Source organism: Sminthopsis crassicaudata, chromosome 1, assembly GCF_048593235.1.
Source record: "Sminthopsis crassicaudata isolate SCR6 chromosome 1, ASM4859323v1, whole genome shotgun sequence".
Classification (NCBI taxonomy): domain Eukaryota; kingdom Metazoa; phylum Chordata; class Mammalia; order Dasyuromorphia; family Dasyuridae; genus Sminthopsis; species Sminthopsis crassicaudata.
Genome location: NC_133617.1, coordinates 752605341 through 752623650, shown reverse-complemented (window position 1 = coordinate 752623650; position 18310 = coordinate 752605341). Strand labels below are relative to the sequence as shown.

General features: G+C 50.3%; 1 protein-coding gene across 1 annotated transcript in view; it reads right to left on the bottom strand.

Annotated features, from left to right (window-relative positions):
* Positions 1–18310, bottom strand: part of HECW1 (HECT, C2 and WW domain containing E3 ubiquitin protein ligase 1) — a 234034-nt gene that overhangs the window by 94143 nt on the left and 121581 nt on the right. Inside the window, 1 exon segment of the mRNA XM_074284517.1 lies at positions 10847–11171. Coding sequence (XP_074140618.1) covers positions 10847–11171 — 325 coding nt within the window.

Here is an 18310-nt window from a genome sequence, read left to right as displayed (position 1 = left end):
GTTTCTATCTCTCTCTGTCTGTTTCTGTCTCTGTCTTTCTCTGCTTCTATCTCTGTCTCTGTCTCTGTCTGTCTTTGTCTCTTTCTCTGTTTCTTTTCCTCTCCATGTCTCTCTGTCTCTTTGTCTCTCCGTCTCTGTCTCCTCTCTCTGTCTCTGTCTCTGTTTCTATCTCTCTCTGTCTGTTTCTGTCTCTGTCTTTCTCTGCTTCTATCTCTGTCTCTGTCTCTGTCTGTCTTTGTCTCTTTCTCTGTTTCTTTTCCTCTCCATGTCTCTCTGTCTCTTTGTCTCTCTGTCTCTGTCTCTCTCTGTCTCTGTCTGTCTTTGTCTCTTTCTCTGTTTCTTTTCCTCTCCATGTCTCTCTGTCTCTTTGTCTCTCCGTCTCTGTCTCCTCTCTCTGTCTCTGTCTCTGTTTCTATCTCTCTCTGTCTGTTTCTGTCTCTGTCTTTCTCTGCTTCTATCTCTGTCTCTGTCTCTGTCTGTCTTTGTCTCTTTCTCTGTTTCTTTTCCTCTCCATGTCTCTCTGTCTCTTTGTCTCTCCGTCTCTGTCTCCTCTCTCTGTCTCTGTCTCTGTTTCTATCTCTCTCTGTCTGTTTCTGTCTCTGTCTTTCTCTGCTTCTATCTCTGTCTCTGTCTCTGTCTGTCTTTGTCTCTTTCTCTGTTTCTTTTCCTCTCCATGTCTCTCTGTCTCTTTGTCTCTCTGTCTCTGTCTCTCTCTGTCTCTGTCTGTCTTTGTCTCTTTCTCTGTTTCTTTTCCTCTCCATGTCTCTCTGTCTCTTTGTCTCTCCGTCTCTGTCTCCTCTCTCTGTCTCTGTCTCTGTTTCTATCTCTCTCTGTCTGTTTCTGTCTCTGTCTTTCTCTGCTTCTATCTCTGTCTCTGTCTCTGTCTGTCTTTGTCTCTTTCTCTGTTTCTTTTCCTCTCCATGTCTCTCTGTCTCTTTGTCTCTCCGTCTCTGTCTCCTCTCTCTGTCTCTGTCTCTGTTTCTATCTCTCTCTGTCTGTTTCTGTCTCTGTCTTTCTCTGCTTCTATCTCTGTCTCTGTCTCTGTCTGTCTTTGTCTCTTTCTCTGTTTCTTTTCCTCTCCATGTCTCTCTGTCTCTTTGTCTCTCCGTCTCTGTCTCCTCTCTCTGTCTCTGTCTCTGTTTCTATCTCTCTCTGTCTGTTTCTGTCTCTGTCTTTCTCTGCTTCTATCTCTGTCTCTGTCTCTGTCTGTCTTTGTCTCTTTCTCTGTTTCTTTTCCTCTCCATGTCTCTCTGTCTCTTTGTCTCTCTGTCTCTGTCTCTCTCTGTCTCTGTCTGTCTTTGTCTCTTTCTCTGTTTCTTTTCCTCTCCATGTCTCTCTGTCTCTTTGTCTCTCCGTCTCTGTCTCCTCTCTCTGTCTCTGTCTCTGTTTCTATCTCTCTCTGTCTGTTTCTGTCTCTGTCTTTCTCTGCTTCTATCTCTGTCTCTGTCTCTGTCTGTCTTTGTCTCTTTCTCTGTTTCTTTTCCTCTCCATGTCTCTCTGTCTCTTTGTCTCTCCGTCTCTGTCTCCTCTCTCTGTCTCTGTCTCTGTTTCTATCTCTCTCTGTCTGTTTCTGTCTCTGTCTTTCTCTGCTTCTATCTCTGTCTCTGTCTCTGTCTGTCTTTGTCTCTTTCTCTGTTTCTTTTCCTCTCCATGTCTCTCTGTCTCTTTGTCTCTCTGTCTCTGTCTCTCTCTGTCTCTGTCTGTCTTTGTCTCTTTCTCTGTTTCTTTTCCTCTCCATGTCTCTCTGTCTCTTTGTCTCTCCGTCTCTGTCTCCTCTCTCTGTCTCTGTCTCTGTTTCTATCTCTCTCTGTCTGTTTCTGTCTCTGTCTTTCTCTGCTTCTATCTCTGTCTCTGTCTCTGTCTGTCTTTGTCTCTTTCTCTGTTTCTTTTCCTCTCCATGTCTCTCTGTCTCTTTGTCTCTCCGTCTCTGTCTCCTCTCTCTGTCTCTGTCTCTGTTTCTATCTCTCTCTGTCTGTTTCTGTCTCTGTCTTTCTCTGCTTCTATCTCTGTCTCTGTCTCTGTCTGTCTTTGTCTCTTTCTCTGTTTCTTTTCCTCTCCATGTCTCTCTGTCTCTTTGTCTCTCTGTCTCTGTCTCTCTCTGTCTCTGTCTGTCTTTGTCTCTTTCTCTGTTTCTTTTCCTCTCCATGTCTCTCTGTCTCTTTGTCTCTCCGTCTCTGTCTCCTCTCTCTGTCTCTGTCTCTGTTTCTATCTCTCTCTGTCTGTTTCTGTCTCTGTCTTTCTCTGCTTCTATCTCTGTCTCTGTCTCTGTCTGTCTTTGTCTCTTTCTCTGTTTCTTTTCCTCTCCATGTCTCTCTGTCTCTTTGTCTCTCCGTCTATGTCTCCTCTCTCTGTCTCTGTTTCTATCTCTCTCTGTCTGTTTCTGTCTCTGTCTTTCTCTGCTTCTATCTCTGTCTCTTTCTCTGTTTCTTTTCCTCTCCATGTCTCTCTGTCTCTTTGTCTCTCTGTCTCTCTGTGTCTCTGTCTCCTCTCCCTGTCTCTCTCTCTCTGTCTGTCTTTGTCTCTTTCTCTGTTTCTTTTCCTCTCCATGTCTCTCCATCTCTTTGTCTCTCTGTCTCTGTCTCTCTCTGTCTCTGTCTTTGTCTCTTTCTCTATTTCTTTTCCTCTCCATGTCTCTCTGTCTCTTTGTCTCTCTGTCTCTCTCTGTGTCTCTATCTCCTCTCTCTGTCTCTGTCTCTGTCTGTCTTTGTCTCTTTCTCTGTTTCTTTTCCTCTCCATGTCTCTCTGTCTCTGTCTCTCTGTGTCTCTGTCTCCTCTCTCTGTCTCTGTCTCTGTCTCCTCTGAGTCTCTGTCCGTCTCCTTCCCTCGTTTGGTTTTTGGGCCGGGACGAATGCGGAGACTGGCTCTGCGTGACATCGCGGTGACGGGTTTTGCTTTCCTCGCCTTCGGGGGGATGGGAGAGAATTCCCCTCCGAGAATGAAGGACAATTGAGTCGGGAACCTCCGGGAGAGCGGCCCGGCCGGAGCCGGGGGTGTCAGGGTCTGAGGGCTCCCAGCTGCCCCCCGGCCCCGCGCCGGCGCAGCCTGGGAATGGAATCGGGCCGCAGAATCGCTTCTGTGTCCAGGGAGAACGAAGAGAGGCTGCCCCCCATCCCCCCCGAAGCCGAGCGCGCTCCCAGTCCCGTTCCTTGTCCTAACCCCCGGCCCGGCCCTGATTTCCTTTGCATTTTCAGGGTAAGCCATTAACAGCGATTCCGGAGGCTCCATCCCCGGGGAAATCCCCCGGCAGAAAATCCGGCCTGGCCGCGGCCGCCTCGGGCCGCTTTTCGGGATCGGCCTCGGGACGGGCACGCGGAAGGGCGGGTCACGGACACGGCGGCCGCCGCGGCCAGGCAAGGCGCGAGGACAGCGCTGGGCTCCGGGGCTCGGCTCCGACGTTTGGGGAAGCCAGTGTAGACAGAGGCGGGCGCCGAAGGCACCAGCAAAAATCAGTGAATGTCTCTTAAATACAGAGAAGGGGCAAGCCCCGCCCCCCCCCCGTGGGCTCCCCTCCCCCCCCCCCACAAATCATGGACACAGTCCGGACACTTGGGACAGTCCAGAATAAGGACAAGGCGGGAAAGGGGAGACGGCAGCCTTTTTATGGGAGAGCCTCGGAGGGAAAGAAGCATTGGGGGGGGGGGGGCAGGGAGGTGGCGCAGTGGAGAGAGCAGCAGCCCTGAATTCAGGAGGACCCCAGTTCAAATCTGATCTGCGACACTTAACACTTCCCGGCTGTGTGACCCTGGGCAAGTCACTTAACCCCAGCCTGGGGGGGGGGAAGCAGCATTCTGGGAGATGAATATGGGGGGGGGGGCGCCGCTCTGGAGCATTCATCCTAGAAAGGAGGCCCACTAAAGCTCCCCTGGACTCAGTTGTCCAGATGTAAATGCAGAGTCTTTTAACAAGAAATTTAATAACAACCCGCATTTCCATAGCGCTTTAAGGTTGGCCACGTACTTCTTAGGTGCTATCTTACGGCATCTTCCCCATAACCCTGGGTGGAGGTAGTGGCTGTTATCCCCCGTCTTACCATCCAAGAAACTGAGGCAGGCAGAAACGGAACGCCTTGCCCACGGCTCCCACTGAGGCTTGATTTGAACTCATGTCATCCTGATGCCAGGCTTAGCACTGATGCCCCTTTACCCTAGTAAGTACATGAGGCTGGATTTGAACCCATGACTTTTAAACTTTTAGACTGGTCACTGTGGCGCCCGAGAAAGAAGACCCATTGAGCCTCACACTTATTTCTAAGACTTGGGGGGATGGGATGCTCCCACGCGCTCCCGTGCCCTTTCAAGTGGATGGGTGCAGGGCAAGGGAATATCATATATTATGGAGCATCCAGGATGAGTGTGCTATAAAGCACGTGGGTGAAATTAGCAGTAAAATTGTCATTGGAGCACTCTATATAGATGATGGAGACTAGAAAGGGGCATAGATGAGATCCCCAAGCCTGGCGCATGCGCTGCTGTGAGAATCAGGGCTTCTGTTATCTGTACACCTGCTGAAGTGCTCTTTTGCTCCTTCCCTCCACTGTTGTGGGCCAGAACTTGAAACCAGGTCCTGAGTGGAATTGAGGAGAAATTGGTTAAATCTGGTTTAGTATTGATTTCATCCTACAACAAATAATGGCTTCCTAGTGCTATAATGATTGGTTCATACTCAGCATATAAGGAAGAAACTCTCAGGGCCAAAGGAGGGATGAGCCAGTGCACTGGAAGCTCTTAGAGGCTGAGAGATTCATTCCATCGTCCACCTTTGTTGTGGCTGGAGGATGAAGCCCAAACCCTTGGAAGTCGGGAGATTCAGAGAACCAGGAAAGGCAGAGGCTGTGGTGGTGGTGATGTTCCTCCTGCCTCCCCCACAGAAAGCAAGACACATTCAGGAGGTCCTCAAGAAAGCTAACCGGGCCCCAGGAAAGGGGACAAGACTTTGAGAGAGATAATAAAAGATTTGGATTTTAATAGCTGGCTGTACTTGTGATGACTGAACTGAAAAGAAGGCTGCTCCAGAGACCTCCAGGAAACTGAAACAGAGAACATTACACTCCATCTCGCTCCTTTCCTCTCTATTACCTCTGTCTGTCTTTCTCCATCTCTACGTCTCACTCGGTTTCTCCGGGTTTGTGTTTCTGTATTTGTCTGTTTCTAACTCTCTCTGGGCCTCTGTCTCTTTCTTTTCTCCCCTCTCTCCTGACAGAAAAGAACAACAGTGTCTTGATTAGGCTGAACAATAAAAGTGGAAATTAGATTTTTGGATCATTCCTCACCAATGAACTATGACATCTTGCTGGGACGGAAAAGGTGGGAACTCACAGCTTGAGGAATGGGAAGTGACCACCCTCTGTTACAGAGGAAGATGGAAAACTAGGAAGAGTCTGACAAAATGTTTGGGGAGGGTAAATTTTAAAGTGTTTAGAGGAAGGATATATAAGTTCCATAGACTACAATTATAGAGGGAATGCCATTACAAGTTCTCAAGACTGAGATTCTTAATACTCCAGAGAAATAATTATAATGAGAAAGAAAAGGACGTGTTCTCCCCCCCACACACACACACACCAATTTTCGTTTAAGGTTTTCAGTTCCAAATTCTATCCATCTCTCCCTTCTTCCTTCCCTGAGAGGGTAAGCAATGAGGTATATGTTATATGTAACCTATTGTACCTAGGTGCAATTACCTAAAACATTTCCATATTAGTCATTTTGTACAAGAAGACTCGAATGAAAGAAAAAATTGAAAGAAAGTGAAAAATAACATGCTTGAGTCTGTATTCAGTCAGTATCAATTCTCTTTGTGTAGGTGGAGAGTGTGCTTTTCAATAGTACTTTGGGATTATGTTGGATCATTGTAACATTGAGAACAGCGAAATCATTCATGTAATATTGCTGTTATTGTGTACAACATTCTCCTTTGCTATATCAGTTCACATAAGTTTTTCAAGGTTTTTCTGAAATCATCCCACTTAGAGCATAATTCCGTGACAATCATATACCACAGCTTGTATAGCCATTTCCCAATGAATGGGCATCCCTTTGATTTCCTATTCTTAGCCAGCACAAAAGGGCAGTCATAAATGTTTTTGTACAAATAGGTACTTTTAACACAACTATATCTGTGCTTAACTGTAGCCTGCTTGGGGTAAGTGGGGAGAGAAAAAAAGAGGAAAAACAAAGTATATAGTAAAAAGTGCACAGCAGAGAACAAAAGAAAATCTATAAGGAAGCAAAGACAGGCAGTTCTGACTACAATGTGTTCTATTATTATATATGCTTTCTTGAAATGGAAATTGATTGTTACATATTTTGAATGTTCTCTTGTGTTCTGCTGTGCACGTGACAATGGTCTTTTTTTTCCTTAATTAAGTTTTAAATAAGAAGAAAAACCCAAATAGGTCCTTTTCCTTTTTAAAAAATGTCTTTGGGATATAGACCTGTCCATGGTATTGATGGATCACAGGGTAGGGACAGTTTGATAGCGCTTTGGGCATAGTTCTAAATTGTTTTCCAAAATGGTTGAGTCAGTTAACAACTGCACCAACGTTGCATTAGTGTTCCAGTTTTTCCATATCCCCTGCAATATCTTACATTTTCAAAATGAAGAGTTCTTAAAAGAGATCAATGTAAATGAATACAGAATCTGATATCCAACTTAAGAGTTTTAAAAGGCATGGACAGATTAGACAAGAACAACATTGAATTATAAACATCACCAATGACAGAAAATTTCCCTATTTGAAGATTACATCATGATGGGTTTAGAAAATCCCATTAAATAACCATAGAAACTAAGTAATATGTTTCAGAATTTCAGGAAATAATCTAGATAAAAATGATAACCATTAGCACATCTGCATGGTGTTTACAAAACTAGGAAGAGATAAAAAAATCCACTTAAAATATCTGCAAAATGCATAAAAATTGAAAATCAATCCATTAAGACCCTCATTAAATTTACATAATTAAGCATTCTTTACATAAATAAGACAAATAATTGGAGACTCAGAACTATTTATGTAGGCACATGTAGACTGAATAGTCTACAGGGCTGAACTGATAAAATGATGATACTTCTTAATCTATAAATTGAGAGCTATATCACTTAGAGCACAAAATGGATACTTTATAGAACTAAATAAAAAATTTAAAAATTCATCTAATTGGTATTGGTTAAAAAAGTGAAAAACTGATGAATAGAATAGACTAAATAGTCAAACAAACACTATAGATATTAAGCAGGAATACAATGTCCAATGGCTTAAAAAACTTTAAAAAGACTCAGAACCTCTAGGAAAATTAGGAAGTTGATTGACAAAAATTCAACTTATACCATCATCTCATGATAGACCAAAATAAGCTCAAAATGGATATGTGATCTAAATATTAAAGCCATGTCATAAAGGACATAGAGAAGAATAGGAGAAAGGATCTTTCAAATTTATGGTGTGGGGAGAAATCATAAAGGACAAGATGGGTAACTTTTATTACTTAAAATTTTAAAAATAAATAAATAACTTGTGAACTTGTACAAACAGATCAATGATGTTGAGATAAGAGGAGAAGCCAGTACAAAATGAGAAAAAAGATTTTTATCCAATATCCCTCCTTAATGTCTGACACCTAAGCTATATAAAGAATTGGCAGAAATATATAAAAACTAAGGGTTATTCTCCAATCATTCAAAGGACACAAAAGGCTTTCCAATGAAAAATTGCTAATATAAAGAGCTCTTTAAATACACACCCCACACATTCCAAATCACCACTAGTAGGAGAAATGCAAAGTAAATGATTTTGAGACTTTACCTTACATTCAAAAAAATGTTCATTTGATTTGATTTTTTAAAAGAGCAATCCATGTTCAAGGGGTTTTGGAAAGACAGGCCCACTAAAAAAAGTTAATGGCACGACCTAATTATTCTGAATATCAAGTTGGATTTCTGAAAGAAAGGCTACTGAGCTGTTTATATACTCTTCGATCCATCAAATCTCCTATTAGACACGTACCCAAAAGGAATCAAAGACAGACACAAAAGTGCAAGATCGACTAAAATTTGTGCTGAAATAACCTGAATGCCTATTAAGTGAAGAATGGGGGGAGGAAACCTGTATGAGATACATGTAAGATATAATAAAGATGAGAAATTAGCAGAAATGTGGGGATGTTTGTACGTATCGAGGAAGAACAAATACCCCAAAGCTTCTTACTCACAGTGACTCTAGATATACTTTAAGTGACATGATCCTTCAAAGACACATCTTGAGCTACAGAAAGACCAAGGAGGGTCCTGGAGAATAGATAATGAACGTACTCTCCTTGACAGAAAGGTGAGGGGTTAGTAAGCAGAATCCTGAGTCGCTGGATGACTCTACTATGTATTTTTATGAAACTCTTTTTCATTGTTACAAGGTGGGGGCTCAATCTGGGAGTTAGGAGTGTGGGTTCCCATGTGTGTCTTTGACTCATGATTAGTGATGATGTAATGGTAAAAGCCATCAAAGTCCTTTGACCTGCCCCCCAGCTGCAGGGATGTGCAGCCCAGGCCCTGGGCTCTCTTGCTCCGTCTGGAGTGCGTGCCTCAGACTTTCCGTCGGACAGAATGGCTCCCACAGAGAGACACAAAGAGTGTTCAAAAGACTGAGCGAGAGGCTGGGCCCGGGCTGCCTTCATGTTCAAAGCCCTGGGCCTAAATCCTGTCCCGCAGACCCAGAAGCTTGGCAGAGTGACCAGCACCTCCGAGAGGCTGAAAAAGGGGCTCCCGCTCCATAGTTATTGCCAACATGGCCCCTCCACAGGCCTGGCCCTGGGTGCCCCCTCCTGCTCCACTCCAAGGAGCCCCCGGGAGCGGGGAATGGGCTTCTTTGAGAAGGGACGGCTGAGAAATGGATCCGGCTGGCGCTGGTCAAGAGCCAGCCCACCAAGGTGTGAGGCTCACCCCTAGGGTGGCCACGAGGGGCCGTGGTCTGATGGGAACGCAGCCTCCAATCCGCCTGCTACTTCTCATGTGAGTTCTGCTGAATAAGTCATTTTCTCCATCTATAAAATGCAGGGGTGTCCAATGGGCTCAAAGGTCTTCAGGGTACAGAACCTACACCTAAGGGGCTGATGCTGGGCCAGCTGACACACAAATGGGCAATCGTGCCTCGAAGTGGGGAAGGAGCACTTTGTCTTTGGGGAGATTCTACTAAACAAGCCACAGAACAACTGTCTCATACGCTGACTCACTAAGGGCTAAGGATGCTCATTTAAAACACTAGAGGGAGTGGGTTCAAGTCCTGCCATTGCTCCAACTCACTGTGTGATCCTGGAGAATCACTTCACTTCACTTTGCCTCAGTTTCCTCAACTGAAAAATAGGGATAACGCTAGCACCATCTTCCAGCGTTGTTGAGAGATTCGAATGAGATAATCACATAATCCCTCGGCACGGTGCCTGGTACATAGGAGGTGCTACATAGGGACGGATCCCTTCGTCTTTCTGGGCCTCGTTTTGCTCATCTGTAAAGGAGAGAGCGGGACTCCACACTTTCACAGTCCCTTCCCATTGTGGATCGAGGACCCCATGAACCCGAGACGTTTAGATGTGAGGACAGAGGAACCGCCGCCATCTCCCCTCCCCAAAGTGAGGGTCAGGAACCACTGAGATGCCATTTGACACAGGGGGAGGGTTGGGGCTACCCAGGTTCTCTCCCAGCAGACACAGGAGGAGAACTTGGGCCGTGGGTGCCAAACCCATTGGCCTATATGGGGTCAGGAGGAAGGGATTGATTAATTGATAGAAAACAGATGTTGCATTTATTAACCAATTACTAAGCACCAAGGCAGGGAGCTTACATTCTCGTGGGGGAAGGCAGCTATCAAGGGAGCTGGAACATGGGGTGATGAGTGAGGTTCCCGGGCAGGGCAGGACCAAGGGGGAGGAGGGAGAGAAGGGGCTTCACGCCAGCCCGGCTCCATGTAGCGAAGATCACAGAACAGCTGTGGATCCCACTTCTCCTTACATCTAGATAATAATGGCCATTGTCCTCTGGGGAGCTCCCAGAGTTCTTATTTACCCTCTTACGCCACGGGGAGATCAGCCACTCGGGTGGCCCAAGTGCAAAGCCACAAGTGGCCTGTCATCTGTGCACCAGGGTCAGGGAGCTTCCCCTCTCAGCCATGGAGGGGCTCTGCCATCCCTCCCGGCGCGGATCAACCCCTCTTTGAACATTACTACCCAAGAGCCGGAGGGCCCCAAAAGCATCACATCCTGACAAGAGTCCCAAGTCCCAGCTCCTAGAGCCCTGCAGACTCCCCCTACACTGGAAGGTGGGCCCTGCTCCTCAGTGGGACACAATGGGGCATTTCGATTGGGCTCACAAGGATCTGGGGGTCCCTCATTTTACAGATTCCAGGGAGAGAAAGTGGCCTTGGACAACCGCGGTTACAAGGAGTCAGCGGCAAAGTCGGCCGACCCCAAAGCCAGAACCCTGACCACTGCCCCACCTTGCTGCTGGTAGAGCGTTAGCTCCAGGTTTGCAGTCCCCCGTGATATGTGTCTGTACTTCCCCACCTCCCGTAGTCCTCAGCCCGTCACTTTCTGATACGTTCTAGGCTTTCTCGCTGTCTCCTTATGGAATCTATTTTTTAAAGTTTTAATTAAGTCCCCCCCCAATTTCACAGATGTTATTCATTTTCTATTTCCCCCCATTCCTCCTCCTCCTCCCTCCCCAATATCTGTGTTCTCCCTACAAGCTCAGATCTTTGGGAAGAGGGGGCTGGCGGCTTCTGTCCCCCAGGCCCAACCTCCAGGAAGGGTGAGTGCGAGAGCGCCAGACGTCCAAGACTGCGGCCCGCCGGCCCACTCACCTATGAGGTACATGCCGATCCAGTCCCCCGCGTCCACCTCCTCCTTGATGTCCCAGTAAATGACCAGGTCCTGAGAGTGGCCGATGGAGTAGCAGGAGCTGCTGACCGTGAGCGTGGAGCGGCTGTCGGAGGTGACGAGGTCCGTGTCGCTGGTGGACCGGGGGATGGTGACGGGGTCATGGGGCCCGTTCCGGAGGTCCAGGTTGTTGAACTGGTCCGGGTTGTAGCTGTACCGCAAGGGCTCTTTGCAACGGCGCCGACTTTGGGAGTTCCTCGATGGAGAGGCCATGGCGGCCAGGCCGAGAAACCGGTTCTGGTACAGATTCTGGAAGGGCGAGAGACCGAGATGGCGTTCAGAGCCCGCCGGCACTCTTGGCTGTGGCATTTATTAGGCACCTACCACGTTGAGGGTGATGACTAAGCTGAAGCAGCCATCACTGTAAAGGAGACAGGACACTTAGCTACGGAAGGGGGACCACGGGCCTGGAGGGTGGGATTCCCAGCGAGGACAGGCTCTGGCCCAGGAGCTCCATAAGGAATTCCTGGCTGTCCGAAATTACCCAAGACCCACCCCCCCAGCAACGGCGGGGCCCAGCTGGATGCTTTATTGGGCACCCTACATTGGGACATGTCAGCAAGCCAAGGACAAATGGGCACCGGCTGGCACTTCTCCTTCCCCATCCGGGCCTCCAGGTCACCCTTTATGCATGTGTGGATTCATTTTTTTTAATGATGGAGGCTCATGGGAAGGTCCAGGGATGAGGGAGGGAGGCGAAGAGAAACGGAGACCGGGAAGTGACAAAACAACAGATCTCAATACAAATTTAAAAATGGTGAAAGAAAGAAATGACTTGAATGATGCCGTAGACAGGAGGGGGACACCCATGAAAAATGATTTGTCAAAATCCTTGGCCGGGGATGCCGTGGTTCTCAGACAGTGTTTGTTCGGTACCTCTGCTCTCTAAGACGCCAGCGGCCGGACTGGATGGGGGTCTGCCGGCAGCACCACTGGGCCCGCCAGGCAAGGCTCCTTCCCTCTGCCCATGGCAGCCTCCACCTGTGGGCTTGGGGGGTGAGCATTGAGATGGAGCAGATGTTTATTCTGTGAATCTCAGGGTCTCCCATTTGAAAGGAGCTTCAGAAGCTGTTCCTCCAACACGCAATCAGAAATGTTTCCCCCATTAAAGCGTGTGCCATCTAGCCCTTGCTTAAAGGCCCACAGTGAGGGCTCCATCCCTCGCCCAGGGCTGCACGGGGGGACTTGGGGCAGGCCTGAGCTTTGGGAACTTCCTCAGGACAGCAGGTGGGCTGGATGGAGAACGGGCGCGGAACTGGGCGCCCATGAAATCAGATCCTGCCCTGGATGCTGACGAGCCGTCACTCGCCTTTCCTCATCCCCAAAATGGGGATAATTACAGCCCCTATTTCTGGGAGCTGTGGTGAGGGTCAAATGAGATAACTCCTGTCAGGCATTTTGCAAGCTCTGTAACACACAACTACACACCCTGACACACACGTGTACCCCAGAGACAAATGGCGCTGCCCTTGTTGCCGATGCCAGGGCCGCTGTCACCACGATTAGCTTCTGCCCATATCCCTGGGGCTCTGGGGCCCTGCGCCTGATCCGTCCTGGCACTCGGGGACAATCAGCGCGACCCTCTCAGTCTTTTCTCCAGTTTAGCCCCCCAGTTCCTGCACTGCCAGCCCAGGGTTTGAGCTTGTGCTCTCTGCCCTCCCTCGCCCCCTCCCCCGTTATTCTCTGGGCACATCACCAGAAACAACACTTTGGGGCTAAAGACAACAGAGCCGAGTCCTCCGCCAGCCGTTCACCCAAAGCCCAGAACCCCAAGAAGTCCACAACTCTAATTGAGGGGAAGTTTTTTCCAAGAGGAAAGAGTGGGTTCTAATTCCATCACGGTCGGGGGGCTCGGGGGGACAAATGGCCGCCTCTCGTCCACTGTGGGCCTCTGGTTGAGACGTCACCATCTGTCCCCGGGAGGGGAAGTGGAGAATTATGGGGACGCAGGGAGAACTTGGGGGAGGGGCAGGGGGAGGGGGCCGTCCTATCTGAAAAGTGCCCATTGAGCAGACATTCAAACCCAGGAAGGGTCGCCATGTTGCCAGGGAGAGCCTCTGGTGAAAGGATCTCCATAGAAGAGGTTCAATTTGTTCTAGAAAAGAGGGAGGCCCTCCCGGAGGGGGTGAGTAGAGGGCGGGCTCTGGACAAGTCTCCGGAGACATCACGGCTCTCTAATTCCCACCTGTCTGGTCTGATATAATGACATCTTCACTCTAGACTGGCTTTTACTCAGTGTGCTGCAATGGTGTAATTGCAATAGGGGATTTAAGGAGAACTGGGAACGGAGTCAGACTCTAGGGGAGACTGTGAAGGAGACGAGAAAGACCCTGGACTCTGTTCCCGACCATCCTCCCGGCGGCTCTCCGGCTGAGACCGAGGCCGTCCGGAGGACTCCGGAAAGCTCCCCCGGACACTCCAGCTGGGCCTGGCTCTTCAGAGGACGCCACTTCCAACAGGCCACCAGAAATGAGTGGGCCGGAAGAGACTCCTGATAAAGGACCGGGCCTCCTCAGGGACGGGGCCTCTATGGAGATGGGGCCTCTACGGGGATGGGGCCTCTACGGGGATGGGGCCTCCTCGGGGACGGGGCCTCCTCGGGGACGGGGCCTCCTCGGGGACGGGGCCTCTATGGAGATGGGGCCTCCTTGGGGACGGGGCCTCCACGGGGATGGGGCCTCCTCGGGGACGGGGCCTCCTCGGGGACGGGGCCTCCTCGGGGATGGGGCCTCCTCGGGGACGGGGCCTCTACGGGGATGGGGCCTCCTCGGGGACGGGGCCTCCTCGGGGACGGGGCCTCCTCGGGGACGGGGCCTCCCCAGGAATGGGGCCTCTACGGGGATGGGGCCTCCTCGGGGACGGGGCCTCCTCGGGGATGGGGCCTCCTCGGGGACGGGGCCTCCTCGGGGATGGGGCCTCCTCAGGGATGGGGTCTCCTCGGGGACGGGGCCTCCACAGGCTGAGCCTCCTCGGCCCTAACTGTTCCTGGAGAAAATGGCGGCCTGGCCTGGCCCAGCGAGCGCTCTCACTGCCACCCACCAAAGGGAGGGAAGCCATGTGACGGGGCGGTAGGCTGATGAGTGCCGAGGTCGGCGGCGCTTTGGAGGGGGCTGAGGCGCCCCCGCAGGCTCTTGGTCAGGGATGGGGCGGATCAAACAGGACTAGAATGATGAGCGGGGCTCGGAGCCCGGCCACTCTGGCCAAGGGAGGGCAGGAGAGAGTCCAGAAGTGACTGCTCAGGTAGAGACTGGGGGAGGGATCTGTGGGAGGGGGGAGAGGAGGGCCCCAGGCCCTGGCTGTGCCCGCCTGGCTCGTTTCCTGCGCGCCCTTGGGAGCTAACGTCCGCACTCCCAGAGGCGCGCCCACCTCCCCTCCCCTGCCCCTCCCACAGACGTGCTCCCGCAGGAGCCCACGCAGGAGGCGCACAGCTCCCGGCGCACCCACATGGCGCACACGCGCACACTCACACACACATCACACACGCCAAGTGCACACGCACTCTCCTGAGCTCACACTCTCACATGAATGCATACAGACACTCACACTCACACCCAGAGCGCGGCCCCTCCTTCACACTCCCTCAGTCTCCCCGCCTCCACCCAAGGAGACAGACCCCGGCGGCCTCGGGAGAACTCTGTCCAGACGTGGTCGCTGCCTGGGCGGGCTGACCCGGCCCCTCCCCCCCCTCAGGTTCTGGGCCCCCTCCCATTCCAGGAGCTCTCTGAGGGCCGGCTTCCTTCCGCCCTGGCCCCCGGCCGGTGCGGCATCGGGCACAGACTCGGGGCTCGCAGACGCAGGGAGGGGCACTTCCCCACCTCCGCGCTGCTGCTGCTGCTGCTGCTGAGCCCAATGAACCTCACTCCTCTGGTCACCCCCGGCTGTCCCTTTCTAGCGCCCTCCCAATGCTGCCTCCTCCAGGAAGCCGCCCTGATTCCCGTGCCCGGATGCCCTTCCTCTCCCCGTCCCTCCCGGAGCGCCTGGAGTGAGACTGTTCTCCGTCCTCTGGCAGGCGGCCCCCAGGGCAGGGCCCCGGCTTGCTGCCCTGCCGGCGAGGAGGGGCGTCGGGGTTGTCAGAGAGCATGCCTGGGGGGAGGCGCAGAAGGGCCTGTCCCGTTGGGGGGGGTCACAGAGACGAACCCCCCCATGCGGCGGGCGCATTCTCTGCAGCTTCAGAGAGTCAGCGCCCTAAAAGGCCTGGATGCTCCTCATCTCCCAAAGCCAGTCCAGCTCCGCTTAACCTCCCGGATCACAGGCTCGCAGGGACGGCTGGGCCCGAGCTGGACGGCGCTCTGCCGGGTGGGAGCGATGTCCGCGTCGGAACCGTCCTCACCCTCCGGCTCCACGGAAGCCCCTCCCCCTCCCCCAGGGAGTGTGTGTGTATCAGTGAGTGAGTGTGAGTGTGTGTGTATCAGTATATGTGTGTGTATCAGTATGTATGTGTATCAGTGTGTGTGTGTGATTGTGTGTATCAGTATATGTGTGTGTGAGTGTGTGTGTATCAGTGAGTGTGTGTGTGAGTGTGTGTATCAGTGTGTGTGTGTGTCTGTGAGTATGTGTATCAGTGTGTGTGTGTGTATCAGTGAGTGTGTGTGTGAGTGTGTGTATCAGTGTGTGTGTGTGTCTGTGAGTATGTGTATCAGTGTGTGTGTGTGTATCAGTGAGTGTGTGTGTGAGTGTGTGTATCAGTGTGTGTGTGTGTATCAGTGTGTGTGTATCAGTGTGTGTGTGTATCAGTGAGTGTGTGTGTGTGTGTATCAGTGTGTGTGTGTGTCTGTGAGTATGTGTATCAGTGTGTGTGTGTGTATCAGTGAGTGTGTGTGTGAGTGTGTGTATCAGTGTGTGTGTGTGTCTGTGAGTATGTGTATCAGTGTGTGTGTGTGTATCAGTGAGTGTGTGTGTGAGTGTGTGTATCAGTGTGTGTGTGTGTCTGTGAGTATGTGTATCAGTGTGTGTGTGTGTATCAGTGAGTGTGTGTGTGAGTGTGTGTATCAGTGTGTGTGTGTGTATCAGTGTGTGTGTATCAGTGTGTGTGTGTGTATCAGTGAGTGTGTGTGTGAGTGTGTGTATCAGTGTGTGTGTGTGTCTGTGAGTATGTGTATCAGTGTGTGTGTGTGTATCAGTGAGTGTGTGTGTGAGTGTGTGTATCAGTGTGTGTGTGTGTCTGTGAGTATGTGTATCAGTGTGTGTGTGTGTATCAGTGAGTGTGTGTGTGAGTGTGTGTATCAGTGTGTGTGTGTCTGTGAGTATGTGTATCAGTGAGTGTGTGTGTGAGTGTGTGTATCAGTGAGTGTGTGTGAGTGTGTGTATCAGTGTGTGTGTGTGTATCAGTGAGTGTGTGTGTGAGTGTGTGTATCAGTGTGTGTGTGTGTCTGTGAGTATGTGTATCAGTGTGTGTGTGTGTATCAGTGAGTGTGTGTGTGAGTGTGTGTATCAGTGTGTGTGTGTGTCTGTGAGTATGTGTATCAGTGAGTGTGTGTGTATCAGTGAGTGTGTGTGTGAGTGTGTGTATCAGTGTGTGTGTGTGTCTGTGAGTATGTGTATCAGTGTGTGTGTGTGTATCAGTGAGTGTGTGTGTGAGTGTGTGTATCAGTGTGTGTGTGTGTCTGTGAGTATGTGTATCAGTGTGTGTGTGTGTATCAGTGAGTGTGTGTGTGAGTGTGTGTATCAGTGTGTGTGTGTCTGTGAGTATGTGTATCAGTGAGTGTGTGTGTGAGTGTGTGTATCAGTGAGTGTGTGTGAGTGTGTGTATCAGTGTGTGTGTGTGTATCAGTGAGTGTGTGTGTGAGTGTGTGTATCAGTGTGTGTGTGTGTCTGTGAGTATGTGTATCAGTGTGTGTGTGTGTATCAGTGAGTGTGTGTGTGAGTGTGTGTATCAGTGTGTGTGTGTGTCTGTGAGTATGTGTATCAGTGAGTGTGTGTGTGAGTGTGTGTATCAGTGAGTGTGTGTGTGAGTGTGTGAGTGTGCACGTGGTGAGCCAGGCGTGAGGAAGTCTTCATTAAGACCGGCTGCGCGCTGACGCTGGCTTGGTTTGCATGTGTACAGAAAACGTGATATTGGAAATGTTTTTAATCAAGTGATCTGTTCTTGCAGTAGTTTGCTAGTTTTTTATTTGTTTGTTTTCTCCTAAAACGGGGAGAAGTGCTGAGAACAGTGTGTATTTTAAGGTCCCATCTTGCTATAAAGAAAATTAGAAAGAGCAGAGCTGGCTCAGTGGGGGAGACAGGATCTTAACAAACAAATACATGTGTCAGTTTCAGAGCGTGTTAGTTTCAGAACCTGTCGGTTCAGAACCTGTTAATATCAGGGGTTGGCCCATAGAGGGTTTGTCGGCTCTGCTTTGTGGGCTTGTGCCCCTGGAGGGGGTCATCTCCCGATCTGGATCCATCTCTGCAGGAGCCTGGCTAGGGGGCGCTGCCTGGTCACGTGCCCTGCTTCTGGGAGCGGTGGGGTTATTGTGCCCATTCTAAGGACTGGGAAGCTGAGGGCTTGGAAACCCGCCCAAGATCCCGAAGCTAGTGTCTGAAGCAGTGTGCAAATACTTTTGGCTATATTATATATATATGTAAAAATAAATATGCTAAATATATATTAATAAATATACTATATATAAAAATATACTAATATATAAATAAATATATTATATATATATAAATAAATGTGGCTATACTATATATATGTATATATATGTAAAAATAAATACGCTAAATACATATATAAATAAATATACTAAATACATATAAATAAATTTCCTGACAGTGAAGAGATATTGGAGACATTTTTCGGCCGGACCAGAAGCTGGGACCTCCCCGACCTCCGAGGGCCTCCATCAGTCGGCCGGTGCAGCAGCCGGCCCTTAGCAAGTCCTCACTGTGGGGCGGCCTCCGGACTAGGTGCGGGAGACACAGCGTGGGCCCCCCCCCCCCCCCCCCCATGGAGCTGGCCTTGTGTGGGGAAGGGACGGTGAGAGAAGTAACAGTCACATCCTCTGAGGAGGAGAGCACAGGACCGGGAGGAGGCGTCAGGAGGGGGAGGAAGCTCCAGGCAGGACTCGGGAGAAGGGACAGCCAGGGCCGAGGCCCGGGGGAAGCTGAATCCCAGGAGAGCACTGAGAAGATGGAATTCAGCCCAGGCTGGGGCTTGGCTGATTGGGGAGGCCCGAGAGGGAGAGCTGTAAACAGGGCTCTTGGGGAGGAGTGTTCGTGTTTGCCTGGAGGTAATAGACAGTGACTTCCGGAAGATGACAGCCATGAGGGTCTGGGGGTGGCCAATGAAAAGGGAAGCAGAGGATCAGACACAGAAGCGCAAGCCCAGGCCCCCTCCGGGACGGGGAGCAGGGCAGACCAGGGCCCTGGCCACACTGGGGACGTTGCCCAAAGAACAGAAAGAT